This window comes from Mauremys mutica, chromosome 1 (genome assembly GCF_020497125.1).
Source record: "Mauremys mutica isolate MM-2020 ecotype Southern chromosome 1, ASM2049712v1, whole genome shotgun sequence".
NCBI lineage: Eukaryota > Metazoa > Chordata > Testudines > Geoemydidae > Mauremys > Mauremys mutica.
In genome coordinates, this window is record NC_059072.1 from 112,632,813 (window position 1) to 112,659,785 (window position 26,973).

Genomic DNA, 26,973 nt, shown 5'->3' on the forward strand with positions numbered 1-26,973 from the left:
GAAGGACGCGGGCTGCCCTGTGGAATTTGCTGCAGGGCGCTCCCCTCCTCCGCACCCTATAGGGCAGCCAGAGCAGCAAACAAAACAAAACAAAAAAGCAGTCGTTCTACTAATGTGTATATTTTCTTTGTTAAAAAAGTTAAAAATTTATTTTTTTAAAAATAGCACCAAACTTTAAGGGTGCAGCTTATAATCAGGAGCGGCCTATACTCGGAACAATACGGGGTACTTACACATTGAACAAAGGAGGAAAAGGATACTCCTCATCCTTTGAGATCTGTTCCAGAGAAAAAAAGAAATCTACTGAAAGACCTCTTTTATCCATTCCTGTAAGGCTTTGCAGGGTGTTCGCAAAACAAACATATCATGGACAATGATATCAAAAGATGCTGATAGAGCTAACAAAACCACATGGACTCTGTAAGAACAAAAGACTAATTAGGAGGAGCTGGTCAGACTCATACTGCTTACTGAAAGAAACGTGACTCAGTATCAATCTTATACATTTTAAGACTTAAAGAAAAACAAAATCAAGAAAACATTAACTATTGTTAATAATAAACAAAACTAGAAATAAAGCATTACAACTATCAAATCAAAATCAATATCAAATCATCAAGTTTGATGATTTAATTCCAGTCTAATTAGTTAAATCATAGGATTAATATTGAAAATAGTCAATTCTTATACATTCTAAACAAGATTCTAAGAAAGTGGCAGTTTGGTTCTAAGTCCTAACTAACGAATTTTACCAAGGTGAATCAAATCAATGATTTAAAGTCTGTCAATGGCTTACTACAGAAACTAAATGATTTAATATGTTTAAACTACAACATCAAAGCCAATTATAAAGCTTCCTGCTTAGAATTCTAGTCTTATTTGGTGGCTAGCACCCCCACCCCCCATCCAGAGATACTATAGTAGAGACTTGAGTTGATCTTGGAGATTCTGAAATGCCAGTTTTCCCTCAGGTGGCTTACTGACCCAAAAAGGTAATGTTTTCAGCCTTATCCTTAGTTCCAACAGTTTGAAAATTTCATTTACTCAGCCATGAGACACCTCCCCCCAATATTTCTGACAAATCAGGTGCAAGGTACACCTTGGAGCCACACAACTTGGGCCAATCAAGGTCAGATTAGGTCATCTTTTAGTAAGCATCAACTTGGAAAAGCTCTACTTAAATCAGAAATTTAAAAATATTTGCTAGTTAACATACTAGACACTGTAAATCTGCAATTCCTTCTCAAAATGTCAAAAATACAGAAATATTAGACCACTTTTGAAGAAGCTGGCATGTACTTATCCAGGTGAAAAAAAAGTCTTGAAGTGATTCTGTGTCACGAGTTTCTGGAACGTTCAGCATAAAAATAACTGATTAGAAAAGAATCCTGGCAACAGTCACTCAACATTCATCCATCAGCAAAACTAAAAATAAGTTTGAACAAACTTATGATCAGTTATCCATTTCATCATCTCCAGTTCCCTCAAAAAACAAGGACTTTACAGTGTAGTTGTAGCCATGCTGGTCGCTGAAGAAGAACTATGTGTTGCTCGCAAGTTTCTCTCTCTTACCAACAGAAGTTGGTCCAATCAAAGATATTACCTCACCCACCTTGTCTCTCTAAGGAATTAACAGTAATTTCTGTTTTGGGACTGGGCTATAAGTAAGGCTCTTTGTTTTTGGTTTTTATCAAATTGACACCCCCCCGCCCCCAAATTCTTGGGTTTTGACACAAACAAGAATTTGGATTTTATCAATTTTAACCTGAATTTTGCAAATGCTGGAATGCCCTGGACCTGTCCTTGCAGTGCCCCTGCCAAAAGGCACAGTGCACCTGCACAGAAATCAACTGCCACTCGGCAGCTGCTGCTGTACCAAGGGGTAGCAAGACAGGCAGGGAGCCACATCTTGGCAGCCAAGTGGGGCTCCCTGCGCATCTTGCCTCCTTATCACCCGACTCCCTGCGCAGTAGAGGAATGAGACAAGTAGGGATACAGGCAATAGCTCTGGTTTGCTTTCTCTGCCAGACAGAGCCTCCTCCTGACTCCGGCCCTTCAGAGTGGCTCCTACTGCTTCCCTTGCACAGTAGGCAAGTGAGACATGCAGGGAGCTGGGCATTGGTAGCCAAGACTGCCCGATTTCTGCAGCAACAAGCCTGCAGGGAATGGAAGGCCGCTGCCTTCCCATGAACACTGGGCTGCCTTCACACCCCCAGCAGACCTTTCATGTTTGGTTTATAACAATCATCCTTTAAAAAAAAAAATATTTTTTTTTAAACACTGATTAAATTCCTGGGAAATTTTAAATGAAATAAAACCCCCAAATGCATGAGAAACAACTTTAAAGCTTATCAATGTTAAACCCACATGAAACATAACATTTTATATAAGGTCTGTATTCCCATACAAACTGTTCCTCTCTCAACGATTTTGTTGTTGTCAATCACTAACCGTCAATCGTAAATAAAATACCATCTCCTTGCTAAGCCCACATTTAAAGATGAACTGTAAAGGCGGGGAGAGTTTGTGCCCTTTTGTTTTCGCTATGATGTATAGCTGAGGCAAAGATGACTTGAAAAGTGTTTTTGTTTTGTTTTGTCTCCTTTTGCTTTTTACGATAGAAATTCAGGTCAGATCTGCCATTTTCCTAGAAAACTCTGTGGACAACTCGAGAATTAACAGGTTTGTGACATCACAACTATCAAGGAAGTAAAACCCAATTAACTGAGCAGGAAAATTATTTTTATTAAGACTAAAACTCTCTGCTTTTGCTAACACTACTGTAACTCAAACACCTAACAAGCAGCTGGGAAAAAAGCTGTCTGTTAAAGATTGACGAATCTTCTCCTTCAATTAAAAGGCTGATAAAACTCCCAACCCACTTTCAACATAAACAGGGATAGGAAGATTTAATATTTTAATTTCAAAGGTGAAAAAAAACAAGCAGGGAAAATATTAGAGTTATCTTTACACAATACAAAAGATATGGGGGGAAATTCTGCCTTCCTGCCCTCCTCCCGCTCCCGTCCCTTCCCTCTCCCCCGGCCCCCCAAAAATAAAAAACTTGACAGGTCACCTTTAAAACCAAACTAGCAGAGAATTGCTCAAATAACTTTCTCAACCATCTTTCCCCAAACACAGATGGTTACGAGAGTGGGCAGTAAATTGGCAATGTTGTTAAAGTAAAAAAAACGTTTTTTGTGTAAGGACCTCACCACCATCTGTTTACTTGTGGCTGGAATCTTGTCTTAAAAGTGAAGCATTTAACAATTCTTGTTAATAAAATGGACCCCAAACCTTCCCTCTGGTCTTTTACCAGCCAGGAAGGGAACGAACCCAGATCACAGATTGTCAGATGTAGCTGCAACAATACATCTTAAACCTCACTCTGCAAAACAGGACGCTACTCAAATAGAGAAGGTAGTTTGTTTATAAGATCTTGATTGTGGCTCTGCCCTAACAGTGTTGGTCACATCAGACTAGATTCAATCAGTCTTTTCAGCAAAACAAATAGAAAAAATGTTCCTTACAAGAAAATCTCAACTCTATATCAGAAATAATCAAATTGGGTGCACCAGACTGCCCCAAAATTCATGTTAGCTGTATCAGCAACTTCTGAGCTCATTGATACATCTGCAAACATATGTGGAAGTAGATGGAAAAACCCTTCAGTGGGTCCTTTATTTCGTCTGCAAGAGACCCCAAAGGCAAATTGTGTTCACTAGGTTCCCATGATGCTGATGTTACAGGAAGTGTAGAGAATGATATAGTTGCCTGTTCCACTTATGATATGGAAAGATAGAAATTCTCTGTCCTGTGATCTGATTTAGCATGAATTTTCCTCCACTGGCATTCTACCTTCCTCTCCCACCACTTCCTGAGTCCCAGATCATCTGTAAACCAATATGACTTGTGACACCAACATAAAGGTAGGAGATTTGTTGCTGTTAGTCTGTCAATATCTGCAGATGATAAATTGCCATTATTACTTTATTTTACAGTGATGCATAGAGGCCCCAAGTAAGACTGGAGCCCGACTGTGCAGGCACTGAACAAATACATAGTAAACGTTGGTTTCTACTCAAGATTGACAAAAGGTAGATGAAATGAGGAATGAACCCCATTTTACAGATGGGGAACTGAGACAGAAAGATTAAGTGACTTGCTCAAGGTAACATTAGGAAGTCTGTGACAGATCTGGACATTAAACCCAGATCTTCTGAGTCTCAACTACAAGACTGTCCTTCCTCTCATAATAATTCCATCAGTAAAGGGCTTCAAAGGTAATCTGCATTATTCCTCATAAAGATCTGGAATGCAACTGTTTCCATAAACTTCTGAGGGCACACGATCAAAACAAAAGATGGGAGGCAAGGCCCTCATCTACAACAAGTGATCTGACCGTAATGTAGAAATCTATCACCACAAAAATCTGGGCAGTAAAATAGTCAATAGGCACCACAGACTCTGGGAGGCAAAAAGGTGGCTTAAAGTCACTTTTTCCTCCTCATCCTGAGCTACAGGCACAGCACATAATCTGGCCCCTGGGCTCTATTCCCAGCTGAGCCATAATTCACCTCTTACTACCTCATTTACAAAATCTGTAAAATGGGGAGTGATATTTGCATTCTAAGGTAGGAGTAGGAAGTCTTGCTCAATTAAAAGGGCTAGAAAGTTCACGATTATTAACACCAGCCAGTGGAAGAGATGAAACTAGAACACATGGTCTTTTTCTGGCTCTCAGCCCACCTTATCCCAGTGGTAAAAGTAGACAAACAGAAAGAGGAGCTTACTGCAATAGTAGTCAAGGAAGAGGGAAAGCATGCAAAAGCATTGCTCTCCCAAACTGGGCAGATGAGAGGGAGCTGTCATGTTGCCTTTAGCAGAGAAGGAATGAGAGCTGCACTTCCCCTTCCCCTAATGCCTTCATTATTTCCACTCTGCCTTCCCCTAAGCTAAAGAAGTGGCAGCTGCTCCTACAATGTCTCCCCAAAAGCCTATACCAAGATCTATTGTAGCACTTTTCAGAGGTTTAAAACTCAGCTAAATCTGGGTGTATATTTCTGGGGACCTCAAAAAGCATCTCTTTGATCCTGCTACCCTCCTGCTAAGTGTCAAGTTCCTGCTCCAAACTCCAGAGGTGCTAGAGATCTTCAAAGACACAAAAATAATTTAACATTTGTACAACTACCTATTTTCCCCTAACCTCATTCTCAGAAATAGATGAACCATTTTTGCTGAAATTAAACAAAACAAACAAGCAAACAAAATCAGCCTGAGGCAGTGAGCAGGCATGAAAGCTTTCCGCCCAAATGGTTAAAAGTTTGGAAAAATTATAAGCATTTGAAAAGAAAGGCTTATAATGGAAAGCGTTAGGCAACCTTACCTATAGATGTTGCTTCCAGCTCTGCCTATAATGATCCATTTTAGCTTATTTCTGCACTTTTCTCAAATTTGTACCTATTGTTATGAGTAATGTGTAAAGATTACCTTCACTTTTTCCCCCTGTATTTTTTCCCATTTGTTTACTCTGTGTATTTGACAACACTTCGTGCATGGTCAATTTCACTGTTTCTTCAGTTTCCTATGTTTGGATGGATCTTTCATTTAGTAACTGCAGTAAGAAAAACATTTTAAAAAATGGGAAGCTATCATTGTAAAGCCATAAAAATTGGCTGGGGACTCAGAAGCTGATGTAGTATACCTGAAACTACTTTAAACTCTTTTTGCAATTGTGCAATTTCAGGTTGCCAGTGTCCCTTTAACTCAATTTTCACTTTAGCTTTGCAGTTCATCTTTACATCACACCCTTTGACTGTGCTTTTATCAATGTGTCTTGGCCTTTTAAAATTTTGTAATACATGAAAAAAAGAAATTTTCTACTGAATCCTCTGCAGCCCTCTCTTCTGCCATACTTCACTATTATTTATCTCCAATAATTCAGACATCTGCCCACAGATAGAGTTTCCAGTGGAAAATGAGAAATATGATTTTAGCAGGCAAAATTTCTTGGGCACAAAAAGCAGTCTTGCCTCCCTTAGGGGAAAAAAAATTAAAAGGAGTAAACAGGATTTGGTTTATTCTAGTCATAGATAAGTTCACACTGTGTTTACAAGACAAGCTTCGACATCTTGTTGCAGCTTCATCCCTTTTTCATATGCATATAGCTAATATATTTTCAAATGCTGGAAAACCTACAGGATATTAAAATTCCCCCTTTCTATAATTCCTGAATTTTAGTAAGTGTGATTATACTTTGAATGATGTTGTTTTTCCCTTTTGTTAACTGATTAGGGTTTGTGGTTTTTTTGGGGTTTTTTTTGGTTTTAGGGTATTTATATATCCTATTTTATCAATTTTGGTTTAACTGTTTTAAATTAAGGTTTAGATTACTGTAAAACGGGCAGATTGACTTTTCAAACAATCAAGACAATTGTTTAGTGGAGCAGTCTGTATGGCTACTCACTATGCCTTTAGCTTTGAAATCAAGTTTTTCACCAATGTGATTTAAAAAAGAAATATGCAGCATATTCTCTGTTTCAAACCTTCAGTTTAACAGGTTAGTTCAGCAGAATATACAGGTTCATCAATTTCCTGTTGGTGTAATAGCCAGAACTTTTTAAATGCTGAAGGAAGGCAACCTAGTTGAAAATGGGATTCTTGACCCCCAAAGATAGAATAGAGTTGAGTGTTAAATAAGAACTTGGATCTGCAAATCAGGAAGTTCACATTTCACAAAATCTGCAGAGGAATGGAAAAACAGGTTCTCCCAGAAAACAAATGTGCCTTTTCAATTATATTGGGAAAACAAACATGTTTTTTCAGTGCAAACAATTTCTTGGGAAAGAAACACTTCAACATCCTTTGTCTTCCTTTCTCTCATCCACCCCCACCTCCTGGTGCTATACTTCCATCAACTCTGCACAAACTGGAAATTCCCTCGAAGATAGTTTCAGGGTAAGTAATTTGATTTCTCAAGAATCTGCATGTGTGGCTGTCTCTTGATCAAGAACTATTACTTCCTACATTTGGTTTTCTACTTTGCCTCCTATAATCTTGCACCTGGACCTTTCAGTTCTCTCAAGCAAGGAAGCAAAAGTGGCTGAATCACCAACAACTTTATGTCTGCTGAACCTATTTTAAGGAAATCATATGTTGATTACAAACTTGAACCCCAACTTCTGAAAGGCATGAATTCAAAATACAAAAATGCCTCAACTCTTGGCCTATGGGAACTTAAATCCCAGCACTGCATCTTTCAGTGACAAGAAGCTCTTCTAGGGCATTATGGAAGATTTTTATTTTCTCTGTGGTGAGATGTACAAAATGTTCATGTGATAGAAACCAAAAAAGAAAAAGAGATGAGTCAACCAAAGAGAGAGAAAAAAAGAACCTAATTAAAACATTACTGGAAGGTTTATAACACCTCGACCTAGTCACATGGAGCTACAAGCCCCGATGGCTTTATTTGTTCTAAATTTTCATTTTTCCTCCAATAGGATGGCAATAACCTGGCTAGAATGAAGTAAACCAGATATAATATTTTAAGTTTACTTTCATTTGCTGATTAAAACAAACTCTGAATTGCAGAGAAATTATAATAATTAAACCATGCTGGTCATTAATAGTATTTATAATCCTAGATAGGGATGATTGAGCCCCAAAACAAAGTTACTAGTTTTCAGGTTTTTAAAAACACATTTGCAAACTTTGTAGAATGACACTGGAACAGTTGAACTGAGTTTTGTTATAGAACACATTCCTTGTCCTTTAAAGGGTATGCCATCCTATACTTGGGTGTCATGTTTTTAATGGAAAATATGGTTTAATGCTGATTTTCAGTGTTTGCTCTGACAAAGGCAGATCTATTGAGTGTCAAGCATCTTCTATTACATCAATTACACACATGAATGATTCTGTATATGCATCATATGGTACACTCTCTTCCCTAGTTATCTTCCTTGTTTTGAGAAAGGGTTACAAATATAAGTTTATATATTTAAAAAAAAAAAACCCTCACATTCCAGGAGAAGTTTTCTGGCTATGTCAGGCCTGAGGTCCACTCACCCCTAGACAAAACCTATCTTTCTTCAGACACAAGAGGATATCAGACAAGTTAGTGGTGATTTACAAAAACCAGAGATCACCATGACTCAGTGAGGTGATGAGCTGACAGGCGGATGGAGCCCATTATCTTCACTTCTCAATCCAAGTTTTCCTGCAAAACCACTGGGGGAGGAGAGGGCTAACCAAGCATCAGGCACACAGGACAAGAAAAGGATTAGGAGTAAAGAGCTAGGGAAGAAAAGATAATGCAAGAGACATTGCTCAAGTTTCAAATAGCTGGAAAATAGTTTCTGTAGTTTTGGTCACACAAGCTTTTGCAAGACTGGGGTTTAACATCTGGTCAAGTTTTGTGGCTATTAGGTTTACATGATACTCAAGTAGGAAACCACTGACAATCAGGAATCTACTTTTGCTATATACAGAATATTTAGATTCAGCTGTGCAAAGCTACCTTTGGAAGTATAAAATGTTTCAAGCCTTTGTTCGACAAGCCACTTCGGCATATCGCCCACTACCCAGTCTTCTGCCAGGTGAACCTGAGATGAGGTATAAGGGCAAGTTGGTGCACGAAACTCAGCTTAACTGCTTCTACATCCAACCTGGAGGTAAGACCCCATTATACAGTGATGTACATAATGATATTCTGAAATCTATTGTGATGTATTCCATTCCTATTGAAACAGAACAGTCAATTTCATATCTGAAAGAGCTTTGATGAACAAAGCATCATAATAACCATTGGTAATATATTTTGAAATTATGCGTGTATGAACGCACTGCCACAGGATACAGAGTGCTCTGTAAATTCTCAGCTCTCTAGAGCTAAGTAGGTCACCTTAACTGATCACTCTCCTTATAATGTGTATGGTAACACCCATTGTTTCATGTTCCATGTGTGAGTGTGTACACACACACACACACACACACCTTCCTTCTGTATTTTTCACTACATGCATCCGATGAAGTGAGCTGTAGCCCACGAAAGCTTATGCTACAATAAATTTGTTAGTCTCTAAGGTGCCACAAGTACTCCTATTCTTTTCACTGGGTAATGTACTGACTTTTAAGCATCTAATTAATTCCAGCCCCCATTTCCATCTAGAAAAGGATGAGATTGGAATCAAATATTTTTGCTAAAATCCTGAGTTTAAAATGTAGTCATAGGCAAAATGTGGGCATGGGCTTGGGTTGGAATAGATGGGGAGAACAGGGTTTCATTTTAGAGTATATAAACAATATTTGAAGACAAAATATTAAGTTTTTTTTTTTAAAAAGGGGCTGGAAAGACTGATTTCTCTAAAGGGGAATTAATTGTCTGAGATTCTTGTTTTCCGATCTCCAATTTCCAAAAGTACTATGTACATATTCACTGTCCTGGAAACAACACAGATGCTTTCCATTTTATCCTATATGAGGAAGTAAGGGGGACGCAGGGGTGGGGAGGAATGTCATATGAAAAGTAACCCTCTTTAAAAAAAAATCCATTCCATCTTTAACTACTGTGCTTTTCTGCATCATATGCCTATCTTATCTGGAAAAGATGTCCGGAATTCCCAGTGTTGGCAGTACACTCAGCAGTACATGTTCAGAGCAGCTAGCATATTGCCTATGTACTGACACCCATAAATGGAAACTATGGCTGTGTTCAGCAGAAATACACTGAATTATTCCTCTTTCCACCTCATTAAAAATCTCACCCACATCTCCAGAGTGCTCTAAATACGCCTTAACTCTCCTTCAGACACTGTCTGCATCAGTCTTCCTGGCCAAACAGGAATACAATCCCACAGAATACAAAATCACCATCAGCCACTGAAAGTCTACATAGCATTGTTATCTTTAGCTTCAGTCTGTTTCTTCTCACATGACATACAATTTCACTGACTTTCAAATCAAGTCCATTATTCCACATAGTTGAAAATTCACATTAGCAGAGAGGCATTTCTTTTTCTTGTGGATTATCAGCTTTATCATGCAATAGGGATACTTGAAAATGACAGATTTACCACTATAGGTAAGGTTGCAAAATTGTTACCATAACAAATCCATTTTCACATACACAGGTCTTCATAAAATGTTCAACTTTTCAGTTGAAGATTTTCATGCTCAGATCAGACTGTGCAAAAAGGTGTTTTTTTTTTTTTTAAGTTTGAACTAAATCCCTGTAATTGTGTTGAATCACGGGGAAAAATATTGTTTTCCCGCTGTAATATTTTAACCTGTTTTTAAACAGGGCTACAAGAATTGGCATATATATAGCCCTCATTGAGCATACACTTTGATTTAAGGGAACCATTAATAACAAAAATAAAGTTATAAGCAATTGGAAAAATCACTTTGGAAAACATTGAGTAAAGCATGTGTGTGCTGTTGCTCTTTTGTCTGTTTTTTAAAGAGCCATCTCCTTTGTGATTTAGATCCTATAATTCTGAAATTAAATTTCCTATCCACATTAATTAAAAGCAAAATTCCAAATACTTTAAAACAGTGCTTAACAGAACAGGTCTGTTCAATGCCCTCTATATGAGGAAGGGGGAAAATATGACCAACTGTGAATGTTTTCCCACTCCGCTTTTTCATTATTTACTCATTACATTATAGTTACTGATGTATATACACCACATGCTTATTTTCCCGGCAGTGAAAGATCCTGTGCTCTTCGGACCTGACATTTCACAGTGGGATTCTACTCCCACTGAAGTCAATTAGAGTTTTGCTATAGACTTCAAAAGGAGAGGGACTGTGTCTTACATTCATATTCTATATCAGGGGTCGACAACCTTTCACAAGTGGTGTGCCGAGTCTTCATTTATTCACTCTAATTTAAGGTTTCGCGTGCCAGTCATACATGTTAACGTTTTTAGAAGGTCTCTTTCTATAAGTCTATAATATATAACTAAACTATTGTTGTATGTAAAGTAAATAAGGTTTTAAAAATGTTTAAGAAGCTTCATTTAAAATTAAATTAAAATGCAGAGCCCCCCCCCCCCCCCCCGGTGGCCAGGACCCGGGCAGTGTGAGTGCCACTGAAAATCAGCTCGCATTCTGCCTTTGGCACACGTGCCATAGGTTGCCTACCCCTGTTCTATATAATGCAACCTGACTGATACAGTAGGTAGTGAGCTATTCCTATTTCCTAATAAAGGTCCTGATCCTGCATATATGTCTTGGGAGCCTGAACAGTAATGCATCTGTTCACAATTAATTGCCAGACAAGGTCCTACAGTTCCAGCTAGCCATAAAACTCCTGGTATAACAATTATAAACACCTACAGGATTTTTGCTATCTTTAAAAAAATAAATAAGGGTGAGTTTCACAGAACTCTAAAAATATAATTTAAATACCCCCCATTTCTATCCTTCCTTATTCTCCTATTTGATCTTACTCAAGCGATTTATTTGCTACATTCATTAAGGGGAGTAGAATACAAGAGGGGAAGGAGGATGGGGGAAATAGAGCATTAATAGCAATTGCTTTTATAAGCCAACTTAGGGAATCAAATTCTGACCTCCAGAGAGAGAGAGAGAGACACACACACACACACACACAGACAATCAATTAGTTCAAATGAATGCTAGACAGGAGAAGTAACATCTTGAAGATAGGTTTCAGAGTAGCAGCCGTGTTAGTCTGTATCCGCAAAAAAAACAGGAGTACTTGTGGCACCTTAAAGACTAACAAAATTATTGTAGCATGAGCTTTCGTGAGCTAAAGCTCACTTCTTCGGATGCATAGAATGGAAGGTGTTCCATTCTATGCATCCGAAGAAGTGAGCTTTAGCTCACGAAAGCTCATGCTACAATAATTTTGTTAGTCTTTAAGGTGCCACAAGTACTCCTGTTTTTTTATCTTGAAGATAGGAACAAGAAGTTCTAGTTCTCCCAATGACTACAGAAAGAAGCCCCTCTTCCCCAAGCACTCCTCACAGACCAGCATGCTCTGAAGAGTTCTTCTCTTCTAAGCAGACTTTAAATTGTCTTCACACCTATATCAAAAGGATTCTAAATAGCCAGGAAAGACAAGAGACCAAAGAGGGCTCCCCCCCCCCCTTTAAAGAAAGAGGAAGAGCAAGGGGAAAAAAATCTGTTAAATCAACACTAAGGTTGCAGATAAAGTGACATAAAAGAGAAAATGTAAATTTCTAAGTTGCATATCCTATTTTATGGTATCCAATTAATTGACAATCAGCAATATAATTAAACTGTGTGCGTAACCAGTAAAACGGGTATAGAGAATAATACATATGCAACGTGACATAGCTAATAACTAATGCTGCTATTGATACTTGAATCTATTCCTTACCTGGTTTTAACAGTGCAATCTTATTATTACCTAAGTATTTTCTTCCCATTTAATTTATTTTCCCTTTTTAACATAAAATAAAAAGAAGAAAATGTCTATGCTTAGTAATGGTAGCATTTAAATGGTCTCAGATAAGCTGTGAAGGTCTCAATTCCTTGAAGTGAAGGAGGGGGGTCAATACCTACCTTTGCTGCTGTTCTTGTTTAGTGGGAGGAAAGATTATTATTGGCCAACAAGCTGTGATTACTTTATTTTGACAATGGAAAACAGAAGCATTTTTTAAAAAACAGAGTATATTGTAGAATGAAGAAAAAATTGCAGACCCTCTAGATAGGTGGAATTTGAAATTGTTTTTGTAGCAAAGATGTCTCTCTAGGACTCAGCTTAGGTTCAACCATAACCATTTGTATTCTGGAACAAACTATTGTGGAGTGACTTTACAAACACATTATCTATCTTGAGTTAACTGGGAATCAATGGACATAAAAAAGCCCACTGGTATGGGCAAGCCAGTGACCTGAATTTACATAGTTTCACCATTCTCACTTTAAAACAATATTATTGCATACAAACAAAATATTTATGAATATTTTAAAAGGACTTTGCAGCCATGAAGGTGTCTTCTTTGATGGAACTAGATATTCTGACTCGATGTGCCATCTACTTTTAAAATCCAAACAATCCCCGCAACAACTTGTCTTCCTTTTAAGTTACAGGGATACAAAGAAAATATTGCTTCTCTGCTTAAAAAACACATTTTTTAAAAATTAGAAGTTTTCTGATTGAACATGGACTCATTTTTCATTTAAACAAACTACAGATTTAAAATGTGTGATTTTAATGTGTAATGTAGTTACATCAAAAATCCACAGCCGTCCCTAGTAGTTAAATGTACAATTCAGAAAGGTTTATTTAGTCCAGTAACATAACTCTCCCATGATGGACAACTCTGCAGATACTCCTCTCCACTTTAACATTGATACTTCTACTAAAGAAATTCAGCCTCAATAGGTCAAGGGCAGAAGATCTAAAAATGTCCATTTTCTCTCTCACAATGAAAACAATAGAGTAAATTATTGTTAACCAGAATTCCTTTAAATTAGAAAGGTGCACTGAAATGAACTCCATTCTAATGGACTCTAAAATGAGTTCTCCCAACAGAGATGGGATCTAGCTTAAGGTCACCCAGGCACAAGCATAGTAAATCTAATTTAACAAGAAATATAATCTTGTCCAAAGAGATTGCAATCACTTGCTCACTGAGTATGGCCTTTGACAAAGCTCCTTTCCTGAGACAAAGAATGAAGACTGAAAAAAATAAAGACATTTTAGGCTACTTCTTTAGGGACATCTGCCAAAACATCAACTGAGTGTAAATCTGCAAAATCTGAGGACAGGGAGAACAAGTTCCTCAATTCTGAGTTGAACTAACTGTAGTTACAAATGAAATTTAGTTGCAAGAGATATTTACGTACCGTTTAAAAGATGATCTGTCAGGGTCTGTAAAGTCATTTATAATTATTTCTATTATAGTCACACCTAGGAATCCTAATCAGGGTCAGTGCCTAAATTCCCTGTAAGCTGCGCGGACATGTGGCAGCCTATTTAGTGCTACGCAGATGCACAGGGAACCCACCCGGAGACCTGTCACAGCCAGGGGAGGGGGGCCCCTCCCCCGACCTACCCCTGCTCCCACCCTCCCACGGCTGGATGAGGGGCGGCCCGAACCCAGGCTCTGGCCACACCTGCCGTGGCCAGGGCACCCCTCCCCTAGCCCCAATTCTGCCACGGCCAGGGCGCCCCTCCCCTGACCCCAATTCTGCCGCAGCCCGGGGTGCCAAGATCTCCCACAGCTGGGGCACCCCTACCTTGGCCCCAGAGCACTCACACTCCTGCACCCCAACCCTCTGCCCCAGCCCTGAGCCCCCTCCGACACTCCAAACCTCTCACACATCACCTCCATCTTGGTGCACATAAAATTCATTTCTCATGTGAGTGGGAAAAATTATAAGGAAACACTGGTCAGTGCCCCACCGTATTAAGCGTAATTCATGCTAGCAGAGTTTGGGTCTCTCTCCCTTTCAAATGGCTGTACCACATTTATGAGTCTGACACTGGATCTAAGGAAAACTGCAGTATACACTCATGCTTTCAGATCTATAAGTCCCAGGTTCAGTCCCTGCAGATGACACAACCAAAACCATAGTTACATATTCACTGATGTCCACATCCCAGGAAGCTGACAGCTTAGGTTACAGGATGGAAACAAGACAGAGAAACAGAATTTAGGATACTGGAAGGATGAGGTAACAACAGAACAAAGCTTAACACTTATCTAAATGAAGCTAGTGATCAAGTCCCAATGCTGAAATAACCATTCATTCAGGAAAGCTAAGGAGTTTTAAAATTTAAGGATGATGAAAGATGAGAAAGACATCACAAGAGCAGCTAAGATTGCTACTAAATTGTTAGTTCTGGTACAGTGACCAAATAAATCCTTTGAAATCCACCCATCAAAAAAACAAAAACAACAACAACAACAAAAAATGGTTACTCACCTTGTCGTAACTGTTGTTCTTCGAGATGTGTTGTTCATGTCCATTCCAATCAAGTATGTGCGCATGCATGTGCACGGTAGCCAGAAGATTTTTCCCATAACCATATCTGTCAGGTTGGTCCGGGCGCTCCCTGGAGTCGCGTCTTCATGGCGTTCAATATAGAACCCTGCCAACCGGCCATCCCTCAGTTCCTTCTTGCTGGCTACTCTGACAGAGGGGAAGGAAGGTGGGTATTGGAGTGGACATGAATAACACATCTCAACAGTTTGAGGCCTGAGCTGAACCTGTCCTTATAGAACACGGTGTAGGGAGGCTCTGATGAGAGGGCCCTGAGCTCAGACACCCTCCTGGCCGAGGTTATTGTTTCCAGGAACGCTACCCTGTAAGAGAGGTAGAGTAGGGAGCATGTCGCTAATGGTTTAAAGGCGGCTGACCACAGGGTTAGCAAACACAGAGCAGCCCTCCGCACAGGGTGGAAGGCCGAGACAACGAGCGCTCCTGCTGCTTCAGATGGAGGAAGTAGTCCAGAATAAGCGACACTGAGGCTAGCATCTGGGACGAATGGCGCTGTGCCAACCAGACTGAAAATCTCTTCCACTTGGCAAGGCTCTCGTAGAGGGTTTTTTCTGCTGCCAAGGAGGACCTGTCCAACCTGCTCTGAACAGGAAAGCTCCAACAAGTACAACCATGGAGCTTCCATGCCGTGAGGTGAAGCAACTCAAGGTCTGGATGTTGAAGACGACTGATCTTATGTCAGAAGGTCTGGGAAGAGCAGCAGGATGACCGTGGCTTCCACGGACATGTCTAGGAGAGATGTGTACCAGGGCTGATGGGGCCAGGCTGGTGCTATCAATATGACCTGAGCTCGTTCTTGCCATATCTTGAGAAGTACCTTGTGAACAAGTGGTATGGGTGGAAAGACGTATAGGAGAGAACCTCCCCAATGGAGGAGAAGCACTTCCTGTTGTGTCGTGTGGCGAATAGGTCTATCTGGGGCAAGTCCCAACTCTGGAAGATTGAAATTGCGATGTCCGGGCAAAGGGACCACTCATGGCTGTGCAACAACCTGCTGAGGTGGTTCGCCAGCTTGTTCTGTACCCCAGGGAGGTACAAACCAATGTTCTACACAGAAGTCCCACAGCATGAGGGTTTCCTGGGATGGGGAGAGGAGCGTACACCCCCCCTGCTTGTTGACACAGAACATTGCTGTTGTATTGTCCGTCATGACTGATACACATTGTCCTGTTAAGTATGCCCAGAAGGTCTGGCATGCTAGGTGCACCGCTCTGAGCTCTTTGATGTTGATGTGGAGATCCAGGTCCGTCTGAGACCAAAGGCCTTGAGTGCTGCGGTCTCCCAGATGTGCTCTCCAGCCCGTCTGATGCGTCTGTCATTAGCGACAGAGACGGCTGCGGAGTGGTGAAGAGGACCCCTGAGCATACTTCTGAGGGTCAAGTCACCACAGGAGGGAGTCGAGGACGGGGCGAGGCAGGGTCACGATCCTGTCCAAGCTGTCCTGAGCTGGGCGATATACTGACGTGAGCCATGACTAAAGAGGTCGAAGCCTGAGTCTGGCATGCTGTACCATGTAGGTACAGGCATCCATGTGTCTGAGAAGCTTCAGGTAGTTTCACGCTGTCGTGGTGGGAAACTTTCTGAGGCCTCAAATGATATCGGTTAGGGACTGAAACCTTGCTTCCGGCAGGTATGCCCTGTCTTGGGTCGAGTCCAGTACTGCCCTATAAACTCTATCCTCTGGACAGGGGACAGAGTCAATTTTGCTTCATTTAAAAGGAGACCCAGGTTGTCGAAGGTGGCGCTGATGAATCTGACTTGAGCTTGCACTTGGGTCCTGGAGCGGCCCATAATCAGCCAGTCATCGAGGTTCGGAAACACCTGTACCTGGTGCCTGCGCAAGAAAGCGGCGGTGACTGCCATGCACTTGGTAAAGACTCAAGGTGTTGCTGACAGGCCAAACGGAAGGACGGTAAATTGGTAGTGGGTACTGTTGACCACAAACCTGAGGTAATTCCTGTGGGGCTGAGTGATTACGATATGAAAATGTGTGTCCTTCAAGTTGAGGGTGGCATACCATCTGCTGAATCCACTGAGGGGATGATGAAGGCCAAGGAGACCATGCGGAACCTGAGTTTCTTCATGAACTTGTTGAGTTCTTGCAGGTCCAAGATAAGCCAAGAGAGAGCCTAAGACCTTCGGTATTAGGAAATACTGGGAATAAAAGCCCTCGTCCCTGTGCTCCTGAGGAACCTCCTCCACTGCCCCTAGAGATAGGAGCTACTGCACCTCCTCAATAAAGAGCTGCTCGTGAGAAGGGTCCCTGAAGAGGGAGGGTGGAAGGGCACAGAATTGGATGGAGTATCCCCTCTCTACTGTGCGGCACACCCAGTGGTCCAAAGTGATATGGGACCATGCACAGTAGAAAGGGGAGAGTCTGGAGGAAAAGGTAAGGTGAGGTAGATCCAGTTTTTTGTTCTGGTGTGCCATCCTCAACCGCATCTTCAGAAGGCTGGTTTGGGGCCCAAAGTGGTTTGGGTTGGCCAGAGTCCTGGCCTGAGGACGAGTGTTGTCTTTTCCTGACACTCCTGCTCCTCCTCTGAGAACCGTCCTGGTGGTTCTGCTGATAGAACCTCTGAGGAGGTGGCGGCCTAAAGTGTTTCTGCTGTGTGGCGGGAGTGTGCAGGCCCAAAGACCTGAGGGTGGCTTGTGAGTCTTTTAGGCTATGCAGCCTCTTGTCTGTCTTACCAGAGAAAAAAGAGTCACCCCCAAATGAGAGGTCCTTAATGGTCTGTTGGACCTCATAAGGGAGCCCCGAGACTTGAAGCCAGGAGCCCCTTCTTATGGCCACCCCAATAACCATGACCCTAGTGGCAGCATCAGCACCTGGAGGGAAGCCTGAAAGACTAGCTTTCCCTCCTCCACCAAAGCCAAGAATTGAAGAGAGGAGCTCTGCAAATTTGGCCATCGCCGCACAGGTATTATAAGAGTACCTGCTGATGATGGCCTGCTGGTTCAAAATATGGAGCTGAAGAACCCCTGTAGAGTAGACCTTTCTCCCGACAAGGTTGAGTCGCTTAGCCTGTTTTTAGGGATGGATCCCCGGAAACCCTGCTGCTCACGACAAGAGAGTCAGGAGGTGGGTGGGAGTACAAATGTTCATACTCCTTGGAGGGTACAAAATAACGCCTCTCGTTGCGCTTGGCAGTGGGTAGCAAGGAAGCTTGGGTCTGCCACAGGGTCTTGATGGTATCCACAATAGTTTTAATAAATGGTAGGGCAACATGAGAAGATCCTGAGGAGGCGAGGATGTCCTCCATGGGATCAGCCTCCTCGACCACCTCCTCAGCCTTAACGCCCAGACCCTGAGCAGCCTTTCACAGCAACTGTTGTAGCACCCTGCTGTCCTCAAGTGCTGGGTCTATGGCTGTGCCTGCCAATGCCTCGTCCGGAGATGACTAGGAGGAAGCCCCTATAAGCAGCGGATGCTCCCTGCCATCAGCTCCCAAGGGGCCCCGTGACTCTCGAGGGAACGATAGGTACCGACGGAGCGCCTGTCGGCGCTGGGGCTGTCAGAGTCGAACTTGGTGATGGTATGGGCACTGATGGTACCGCCGGTGAAGCTGGTGCCGAACCAGCTGCCTGAGCTGACAAAGGCAGCAGGGCTGTTGTCTGTGCCGCTGTCGGTGCCGAAGTTGTCACTGGTGCGAAAAATGCTTTCGGTGCTGAGGTTGCTGTTGGCACAGAGGTTGAAAGAGTCACCAGTGCCAGCGATTATGCTGCAGCCGATGGCACTGTCATCTGTGCAGGTGCCGATGCGAGCTGCGTGGTTGACGGTGGGATGAATGTGACTGAGGCCACCGAAGACGCTGAGGAGTGGTGCCCTGGGATCCCTCCCTGGCTTTGGTGAAAGGCCCAGGGGGTCCAGAATGACCACTGTGGTGGATTCTGCCACTGCGGTGGCTAGGCCTGGGGCTCTCGCCTGTCTCACCTTGACCTTGATCGTTGGCTCCTACTCCTTCGAGAGCAGTAGGTGTCAGACTCTGACTCCGAGATTGAAGATTACGGAGGAGCTGAGCTTCTGTGTCTCGAGTGTCAAGAGCTTGGGGAGCAACTAGCTCTCTGTCCGAGTGGGCTGATGCCGAAGGACATGGCGAGGGGGAATGCCTGGACATCATTGCCGGCTTCCCTCTCGACTGCACCTGAGGGCGGGGTGGGATCGTCAGCGCTGGAGGTTCCTCCCTTGCAGGGGGTGAGAATGGTGCCATAAGGTGCAGTGGATCCCGAGCAGCTTCAAAAGCTTCCGCTGAACCAGTGAATGTGGGGGGCCTGGACTCAACTGCTTCACCTGGGCAGGAGTCGACGTGGCCCTAATGGGGAATTCCAAGCTGTGGCCTGCCTGGGGTGTCGCTTCCTTAGGATTTAGCCAGAGGTGACCGACTGTGCGGCTTCTTTTTCTTCTGAGGCACCGGCGAGTGAGACCGGTGCCTGTTCTCTGCTGGGCCTCGGGAGGTGCCATGCTGAGAGTCCTGGGATGAGTCCGTTCTTGGCACTGAACTCGATGATGGCGCTGGGGCGCTCTGTGTCAACGAGAAAGTGTTAGGAGCCAGGTCCCCTGAGCCTGAGTGCGCATGGGGGCGTAGAGCTGCCTCCATGAGGATCACTTTAAGCCATTGCTCCCTTTCTTTAAGAGTTCAAGGACGGAACTCGGAGCAGATCTTACAGCAATCCTTTTGGTGACCCTCTCCTAGGCACCGTAAACATTAGGAGTATGGCCCGCTCTTTGGCATGCGCTTAGTGCAGACCAGTTTTTAAACTCCGGGGACCACGGCATACCACAGCTTCGGGGAGTCAGAAGGCGGGTACAGACCCCCAACAACTCTAATCACTAACTACTGACTAGTAACTACTAAGATAAACTAACTATATACAAACAATTGGAGTTGAATGCACTTGCTAAAGCAAGGGCTATGGGAACTTTCAGCCTACCGTCACTGGCGATAAGAAGCAACTGAGGGGGTGGTGGGTCAGCAGGGCTCTATATTGAGCGCCATTAAGGCGTGACTTAAGGGGGCACCTGGACTGACCTGACGGATGAAGCTATGGGAAAAATCTTCCGGCTCCTGTGCATGTGTGCACGCACACACCTGAATGGAATCAACATGAACAAGCACTCAAAGAAGAACTGGAAGTTAGAGTGAGAATATCTTTCACTGACAAGTTCAAGACAATTGAATCATGGTAAAAAAAACAACTAAAAACAAGGCCCCCAAAAAACACAAACTCCATTTAAAAAAAAAGAAAAACCCACACAATTCAAAGCTCCGAGCTCTCCTTTCATCTTCTAAATCTTCTAGGGATCTTGAAAGTCCCAATGTTTGGACTTGGCATTCAGTCTGGAGAATAAAGTTTCTAGAAGCTGAGAGTTTCTCTATCAATGTCTTGTCTTTGATATAGAAGTTTATGAGGGAATGTTAACCAGATAACTCTGAAATGGAGGAAGTGCACAAAACTGAAGTGTCAGTGAGTTCAACATGCATCCTGGTCTCCAAGAAGTTTTCGAAACAATTGCAGCAAGTATACACAATTTCAACCAGGTTGAAAATACTGATTGTGGCATCCCAATCGCTCAGTCATGAGGTATCGAAACAGAGAGAAACTTCTACTGGCAATATCCATAATGACTGGATTTGTTTGAGCTTCTACCTGCACTCCTGGGTTCTAAATTAACAGCCCTAGTTCCAACCTGGCTTTAATAGACACACAGACAAACTTTTCAAGGAAACAGTGGATTAGTGCAAATGTTCACTGGCTTGGCACCCAAAGCCCGCCTGAAGAGCCTTAGGATTGGATTGTAGGTGTTTGTATCAATGCTCTACGCACTATTTCAACTTCATGTTACAAAGGCAAAACAATATAAAAAGTGCCAAACTACAATAAGAAACATTTTAATTATACTATAAATCTTCATAAACTTTAGCATCATTGAATATAATTTTTGAAACTTTTTCTATTGTTATTGTATATTGGCTGCAAGTACAGTCCTTCTAAAGGATAAATATAATGCAACATGTATGTTAGACTTATCCAGCACAGTAATACAATCCCTTGCTGCTGAGTGCATTCATTTCAGATTATGTGAAACAATGACCTACAGATATTCATCAGCATTGAAATCAAACTGGTTTCAGTGATTGTTCAACAGAATGCTACAATTTGACAGGATTTATTCAGTCCCTCAATCGTACTGTTTGCTTTTAGCTATCTCTGAAATTTACACTTAGAATAAATTTTTACAAATATCAACTGCTAATTTTCTTATAAAGGAAAGCAATTGTACTGCTGAACTGTTAAAGCACAGAGGAAAATGAATGATTTAAATCATATATAATAGGAAGATAAAGACAGCAAATAATTAAAGACTCAGACAATTTAATGAAAGGCTAGAATAAAGTATCTACTAATTTTGCTCCAAGCCCTCAGTGGGCAAGTAGCTATTATTGCATGTCCCTCTACCAAGCAGATGGAGGCAGGAAATAAATAAAAGTTATAATATTAATCCCTAAAAAGGAGCTAGTTCTGATTGAAAATTCCAGTTCGTAGGGGACTCCCCAAAATCTCAACTTAGTGAGAATACTGGAAAAAAAAAATGTAATGAAAAAGATCTACAGTACTGCTCAAGCAAATCCATAGTAATGTTGTAAGGATGAGTTAACTGGTGAAAACATATTTTTAAGATTGTTTTTTAAAAATGTATTGATTGTAGCAAAGTTTCTAAAATAGATAAGGAAGAAAAGGACCAGAGTTCCTCACACTTTAGTCAAGCAATCTTAGGGTAGACTCTGTCTGGACCTAAAGAAGAGCAGGAATAGTCAAATTAACAAGTAAACTGCATTTCTCCTATGCTCTGTAAGTTAGTTCAGTCAACTGGTCACTTCAAAGGCCAGACATATGATGAGAGGACTGAGATATACTGACCCATCAGAGGTAGGCAAGCAACATCACCTGCCAGGAAGGCATTTCCAGATTACTGCCACTACAGTGAGATGTATAGAAAAAGGTGAAGACATGTTCAGGTCTTAACTCTGCAGAACTCCAGAGAAGAGGCACATACTTTTTTCTGCCCTAACAGAGTGGGCTCCAACTCCTGGAAAGAAATCTTATTGGTTACATGGGCCTCTGACACATGAGAAAGGCTTTTAAGTTTTTCTACCTCTCTCCATAGATAAATAAATGGTCTGGCTGCTGATTTCCGATACTCTTTTAGGTAGACCTGAAAGGCCTCTCACATTTACAATATGAAGCAGCTTCTAGTATTCATCCTTTACAAAGGGTCTAAGGGAAGTAAGTAACACAACATGAGCAAGTTTGACAAAAGAAAAAACCTCAGGAAAGGAGCGACTTGTTTGATCATCTCTTTGGCTTGGTAAAAGACTAAATTACCTACAGGAAGTTCCATAACACTCCTAACTGAGCGAATGGACACTAGGAAGATAAGTCTTAAGAGCAAAAAGTCACATGGACACTGGCTTCAGAGACCTGGTAGTGGGGGAGGGGGGGAGGGAGATGGGTGAAAATCCCATGGGATGTTCACAACTAGCCTTAGGTCCCAGAAAGGTAAGGAGCTCAGATTGCAGAGGGATTGAATTTGTCCATTATCTTAAGGAATGTGACTATTTCTAGGGGAGTCCAACAGAGGAATTATTTTGCCCCCAATAAAGCACGAAAAGTTGCAGTTTGCAATCAGAGTGAGTGCTCAAACTTTTACTAGACTATTTTGGAGGGGGGTGGGGGGAAAGAGCAATAGAACAACCAGGGCTCAAATGTCTATCCCTGCACCTGAAACATATCTAACAGTAATAAGCATTGGAAGTAGCCTACTTATGGACCTACAACACAGCAAACCTAATGACTCCTTTTATGCCGTCAACCACTCAAGCCAAATAAGCGACATAGGTGATTTCAGGTTCTGGTGGAGTAGCTGGCCCTGAGAAAATAAGTCCCCCGAGAAGGGAAGGTGGAAGGAACTTTTACAATACCAGAAGTACACTGGATGAGGATCTTGGTGCTTCCTCACCAGAGGGAAGGCATAAGCTAAGACAAAGTGTGATGGTTGTAAGAAGGCATTGGCTCTCATGGCTAAGGGATCCCTAATTGGAAAGAAGAATTTTGGGATCTTCATATTCCTCTGGATAACCATATATTGCCAATTCATGAGCATAGCTAATTTATGCAAAAACGTGTTTGTGTCACTGCTTCCCTGTCCGCTCTCTCCCATTCCCTTGACATGTTTGTTAAATATAATTGTTGCATCTGATCTTTAAATTTAGATGGTAAACTCTTTATGTCAGGTACTGTTTCCTACTATACACCTGTACAACTACTAGTACAATGGAGCCTCTAGGTGCTACGGTACTATAAATAGGTTAATATAAATAAGTAACTATAATATTATGCTTCCCAGCAGTCTGTCATTCTCCAGATGATTCTGGTTGTGACTCATCCTGTCTATCCTGCAGTCTAGTTCCCCATCTATGTGTATATAGCTGAGAAGGAGATAAGGTTTCTTTCTAACCACATATGGGTCTGCGAGAGTCTGCTGCTATGCCTCTTTTCCTGCACTCCCCAGTACATGACACAAGCGATTATAGGAACACTTTTTGTCTGCATTCAGTGCATTGCCCTTCAGGCTGCACTGAAATGCAGGAAAGCACTGCAGACTGCTCTTATTTTCTGGAGGTTAATTGGTAAGATGTTTTTCTAATAGTCATAGAATGCTAGACCTTCATTCCACCTAATCCCTCCTCTTTTTCCCCTCCTCCATCCTCCCACCCCAGTCCCCTCCTTTCCCTATTCATTTATGTTTTCTCCTATTTTATTACTGTTACCCCCAACGTAATATGTTATACCTATATAGTACTGTCTGGATTTGTACTGGATGGTCTCGCTGTTTTGAGAAGTTGTAAAACTGCATAATTCCATAATTCTACTGGCGATCTCATGAAGTGTGTGGTATTTGGAAACATATACAAGTCAAGTCATTTACTTTTTTGTACTTTTTACTGTCTGTTTTTCATGAAAAAACAAACAAAACAACAAAAAACCCCACTACAAACATCAGCAGCCCTGAGCTGCCTTGTGGCCAACACAGGAATCCCAACCAGACAGACCTATGAGCTAGGCAGGGGGATACAGAAAGGAGACTTACATCAGATCTAGAAAGAGGGACAAATAGCTTGAGCACTGATCAACTGTAAGGAGTTGGTGCTATTATGATCCTGAAGTTCTAAAATTCTGGCATGTCTTGCAGGGAATATATAGTTTACATTTTGAGAAGAAAATTTAATGAATTATGCTACCATCAAATAATCGTCATTTTGCCTGTAATGCAGTGCTCAGGAATGTCTTCTTGTTCCCTCTATGTTAGTGTGTTTTACACCATTACAATAGACTGTTTCTCACTATCATTAATTATTGTTTCTCACTTTTGTAAAGAGACAAAAGTTAGTACAAATGACAAGATCTTATTCTCATTCTTAACTCTAACATCAAAAAGTAAGTTTTAAGCATGCGCACACACACACACAAAACCCACTGGGAATTTTTACAATGATATATGCACATGACATAAGGAAAACACTTTGCATGTATATAGGTAAGAAACTTAAAAATCAACCAACTGGAGTGATAGCTAGTCCTTACCTTACTTACTGTTCTAAAATCCTACTAATGGCTACAAGTAGAGGTGTGGGGCAGCCTGGTGATGTCCTCTGGATTTACTTTCAGTTTCTCTGGGAAATTTCAAGTACCACCACTCACCTCTTTTTCAGCTTTTTGGATACTTTCAAAAGGTAGAGGATTTATTGACCATACATGATGTTCTCACTTTTCCACAATCATTTCTACCACACAGTGAGTCAGAGCCACTGAACTCCCTCTTGCTGCATTTTCCTGCTTCAAATTATATTTGGGAATAGATAGTCTCTATGATGAATATAACCCAATGTTCTGCAGGTGAGATACTATGACATATCTTCTGGTTCTATCACATCCAACTGGAACACTTCTAAATTTCAGATGCACACAAAAGCAGGTCCAGAGGATTCCATACAAACTGTTTTAAAGTTTAGGACCTGAAGACAAGCCTGTGCCATGGTACAGATCTCCTGCATAAGTGCAGAGACATAACCCTTCATTTTCTGAACCACTGGTTCTTGCAGGCAAGCTTTGCCTAGTTACACATTGAAATAGCCTCTTGGGCAAACTAGCTCCTGGGAGCTTCAGGAAGCTCTTGGCCCTTGTTTGTGACAGTCAAATGGCTCCAATAACCCCAGGAAAGACTGAACCTTATATACTGCTAATGCCTGCAGATCCTAGGCCTGGAATGAGCCAGTCAACCAAAAACAGATGGACAAACCTGCCTTCCTTCCTGAGAGCAACAGTCAATAACACCCACTAGTTTGGCTAAAAGGGTAGGGAACTGTAGCCAAACCAGAAGGCAGAGTTTTTAATTGGCAGTGTTTTCTAGTGTTGCCCAGCACACACAATGAAATCAGAGATCAGCTATACCATCCCATCTTGAGTGGCTTCCCCTTAAGGGAGGTCTTCCAAATACCAAGTCAGACATACTAAAAAAAAAAAAAACCACCCATACTGCATGACAAGATTTCTACATATATCTATATTACACTGTATTGTATCACATAAAGTCTATTTGTCAGCCAAGAGATAGATTAATGGCTTAACAATGTTCTCATGAAGAGAGGCACTTTGAAAAAAAGAGCCACTCCTCCCTTGATTTGGCATGTCAAATATCAAAATTTGCCCCTCTGGGTTGCAATTCCTGAACAAGCCAATGTCACCTCTTGAAAGCCATAGTCTAAATGCACTAGCAGTCATTGGAATGCTTTAAAGAGTTTATTTCTCAAACACTTTACCCAATGGATAGAAGAGAGAGACTCACATCTGGCATTTCTGTAAAGCAGAAAAGGGTCCTGCAGCTGGAAATCTAGGTCTTTAGTGATGGGTTCTGTTCGATTTTCCATGCTCAACCTGTTCATAATGGTGAAGCCATGCCTGGGAGAAGCTGATCTGTAAATTACCAAGCAGAAATCATAGCAAGTCAAGGAAAAATATGAGTACCACTTCTTTGTCAGACAGTGCTCCAAAATTATTATTTCAATAGAAGTTGTTATATAAAATCTAACTATGTTGCCAGGGAAGAAACTGAACAACAGTCTTGGAGCTTGACAGAATTTTTGGTTCCTTTGTGGAATTCTTTTGCTTTCTTCAAACCCCTAAGCTCTGTATGAAAAATGACATAGATAAATGTGGCCACAATGACTTTTTTTTTTTTATACACAATCTGCAGCATCTGAGGTGCTATAGTTTGAGTCCCAAAGCCTCTAGTCATAGTCCTAATTATTTGTGCATGCCCTGCATTCACAACAAGTTCTAAGGCCTACAACTTTAGGAATGGGCAATAACTTACTAACGTTAAACTGGTCCTCAGATCATTGGTGTCACAGTATCCAAGGACCAGAACTGGTCTACACTTTCCCATTGCAGCAGAAAAGGGATATTGGAGATACAGTTGTGGAACAAAATTAATTACCATTTTTACTTTTTTCTTTAATACATGAAGATAATGAATTATACAAGTCACTCCAGGTGGGATTTTCAAAACTCCCTAAGTGACATAAGAGCAGAAATCCCACACTCTACTTCCAATGCTAACAGGAAATGTTACTTTGGAACCGAGTTTGACAGTGACGGACAAGACACTGACTAAACGTTTGGGGTAAGTGCCAAGTACAGTAATCACCAGTGGGTGTCTTCATTAACTCCAAAGCACAGGAACCTGCATTACAGGAAGGGAGGCAACAGAAAATGAAACAAAGGGTGGAAGTGATGGAAAGAATACTTGATGGTAATAGCCAGAATTGTATTTCTCAGAGTCTTTTAATGTCATCCCTAACAGGTCTCATTTTTGACATTTAGGGTAAAGATATTTTTCACAGTTCACAAAGA

General features: G+C 41.6%; 1 protein-coding gene across 6 annotated transcripts in view; it reads right to left on the minus strand.

The window, feature by feature from the left end:
* Positions 1-26,973, minus strand: part of DCP1B (decapping mRNA 1B) — a 67,544-nt gene that overhangs the window by 34,575 nt on the left and 5,996 nt on the right. For 3 of the 6 annotated variants that reach the window (XM_044991511.1, XM_044991526.1, XM_044991518.1), the window contains one exon: positions 25,907-26,034. In XM_044991511.1, coding sequence (XP_044847446.1) covers positions 25,907-26,034 — 128 coding nt within the window. Of the gene's footprint in view, positions 1-233; positions 253-1,216; positions 1,368-8,518; positions 8,586-25,906; positions 26,035-26,973 lie in introns of those variants that run through there. The other 3 variants (XM_044991534.1, XM_044991551.1, XM_044991543.1) reach the window with 3 other exon arrangements.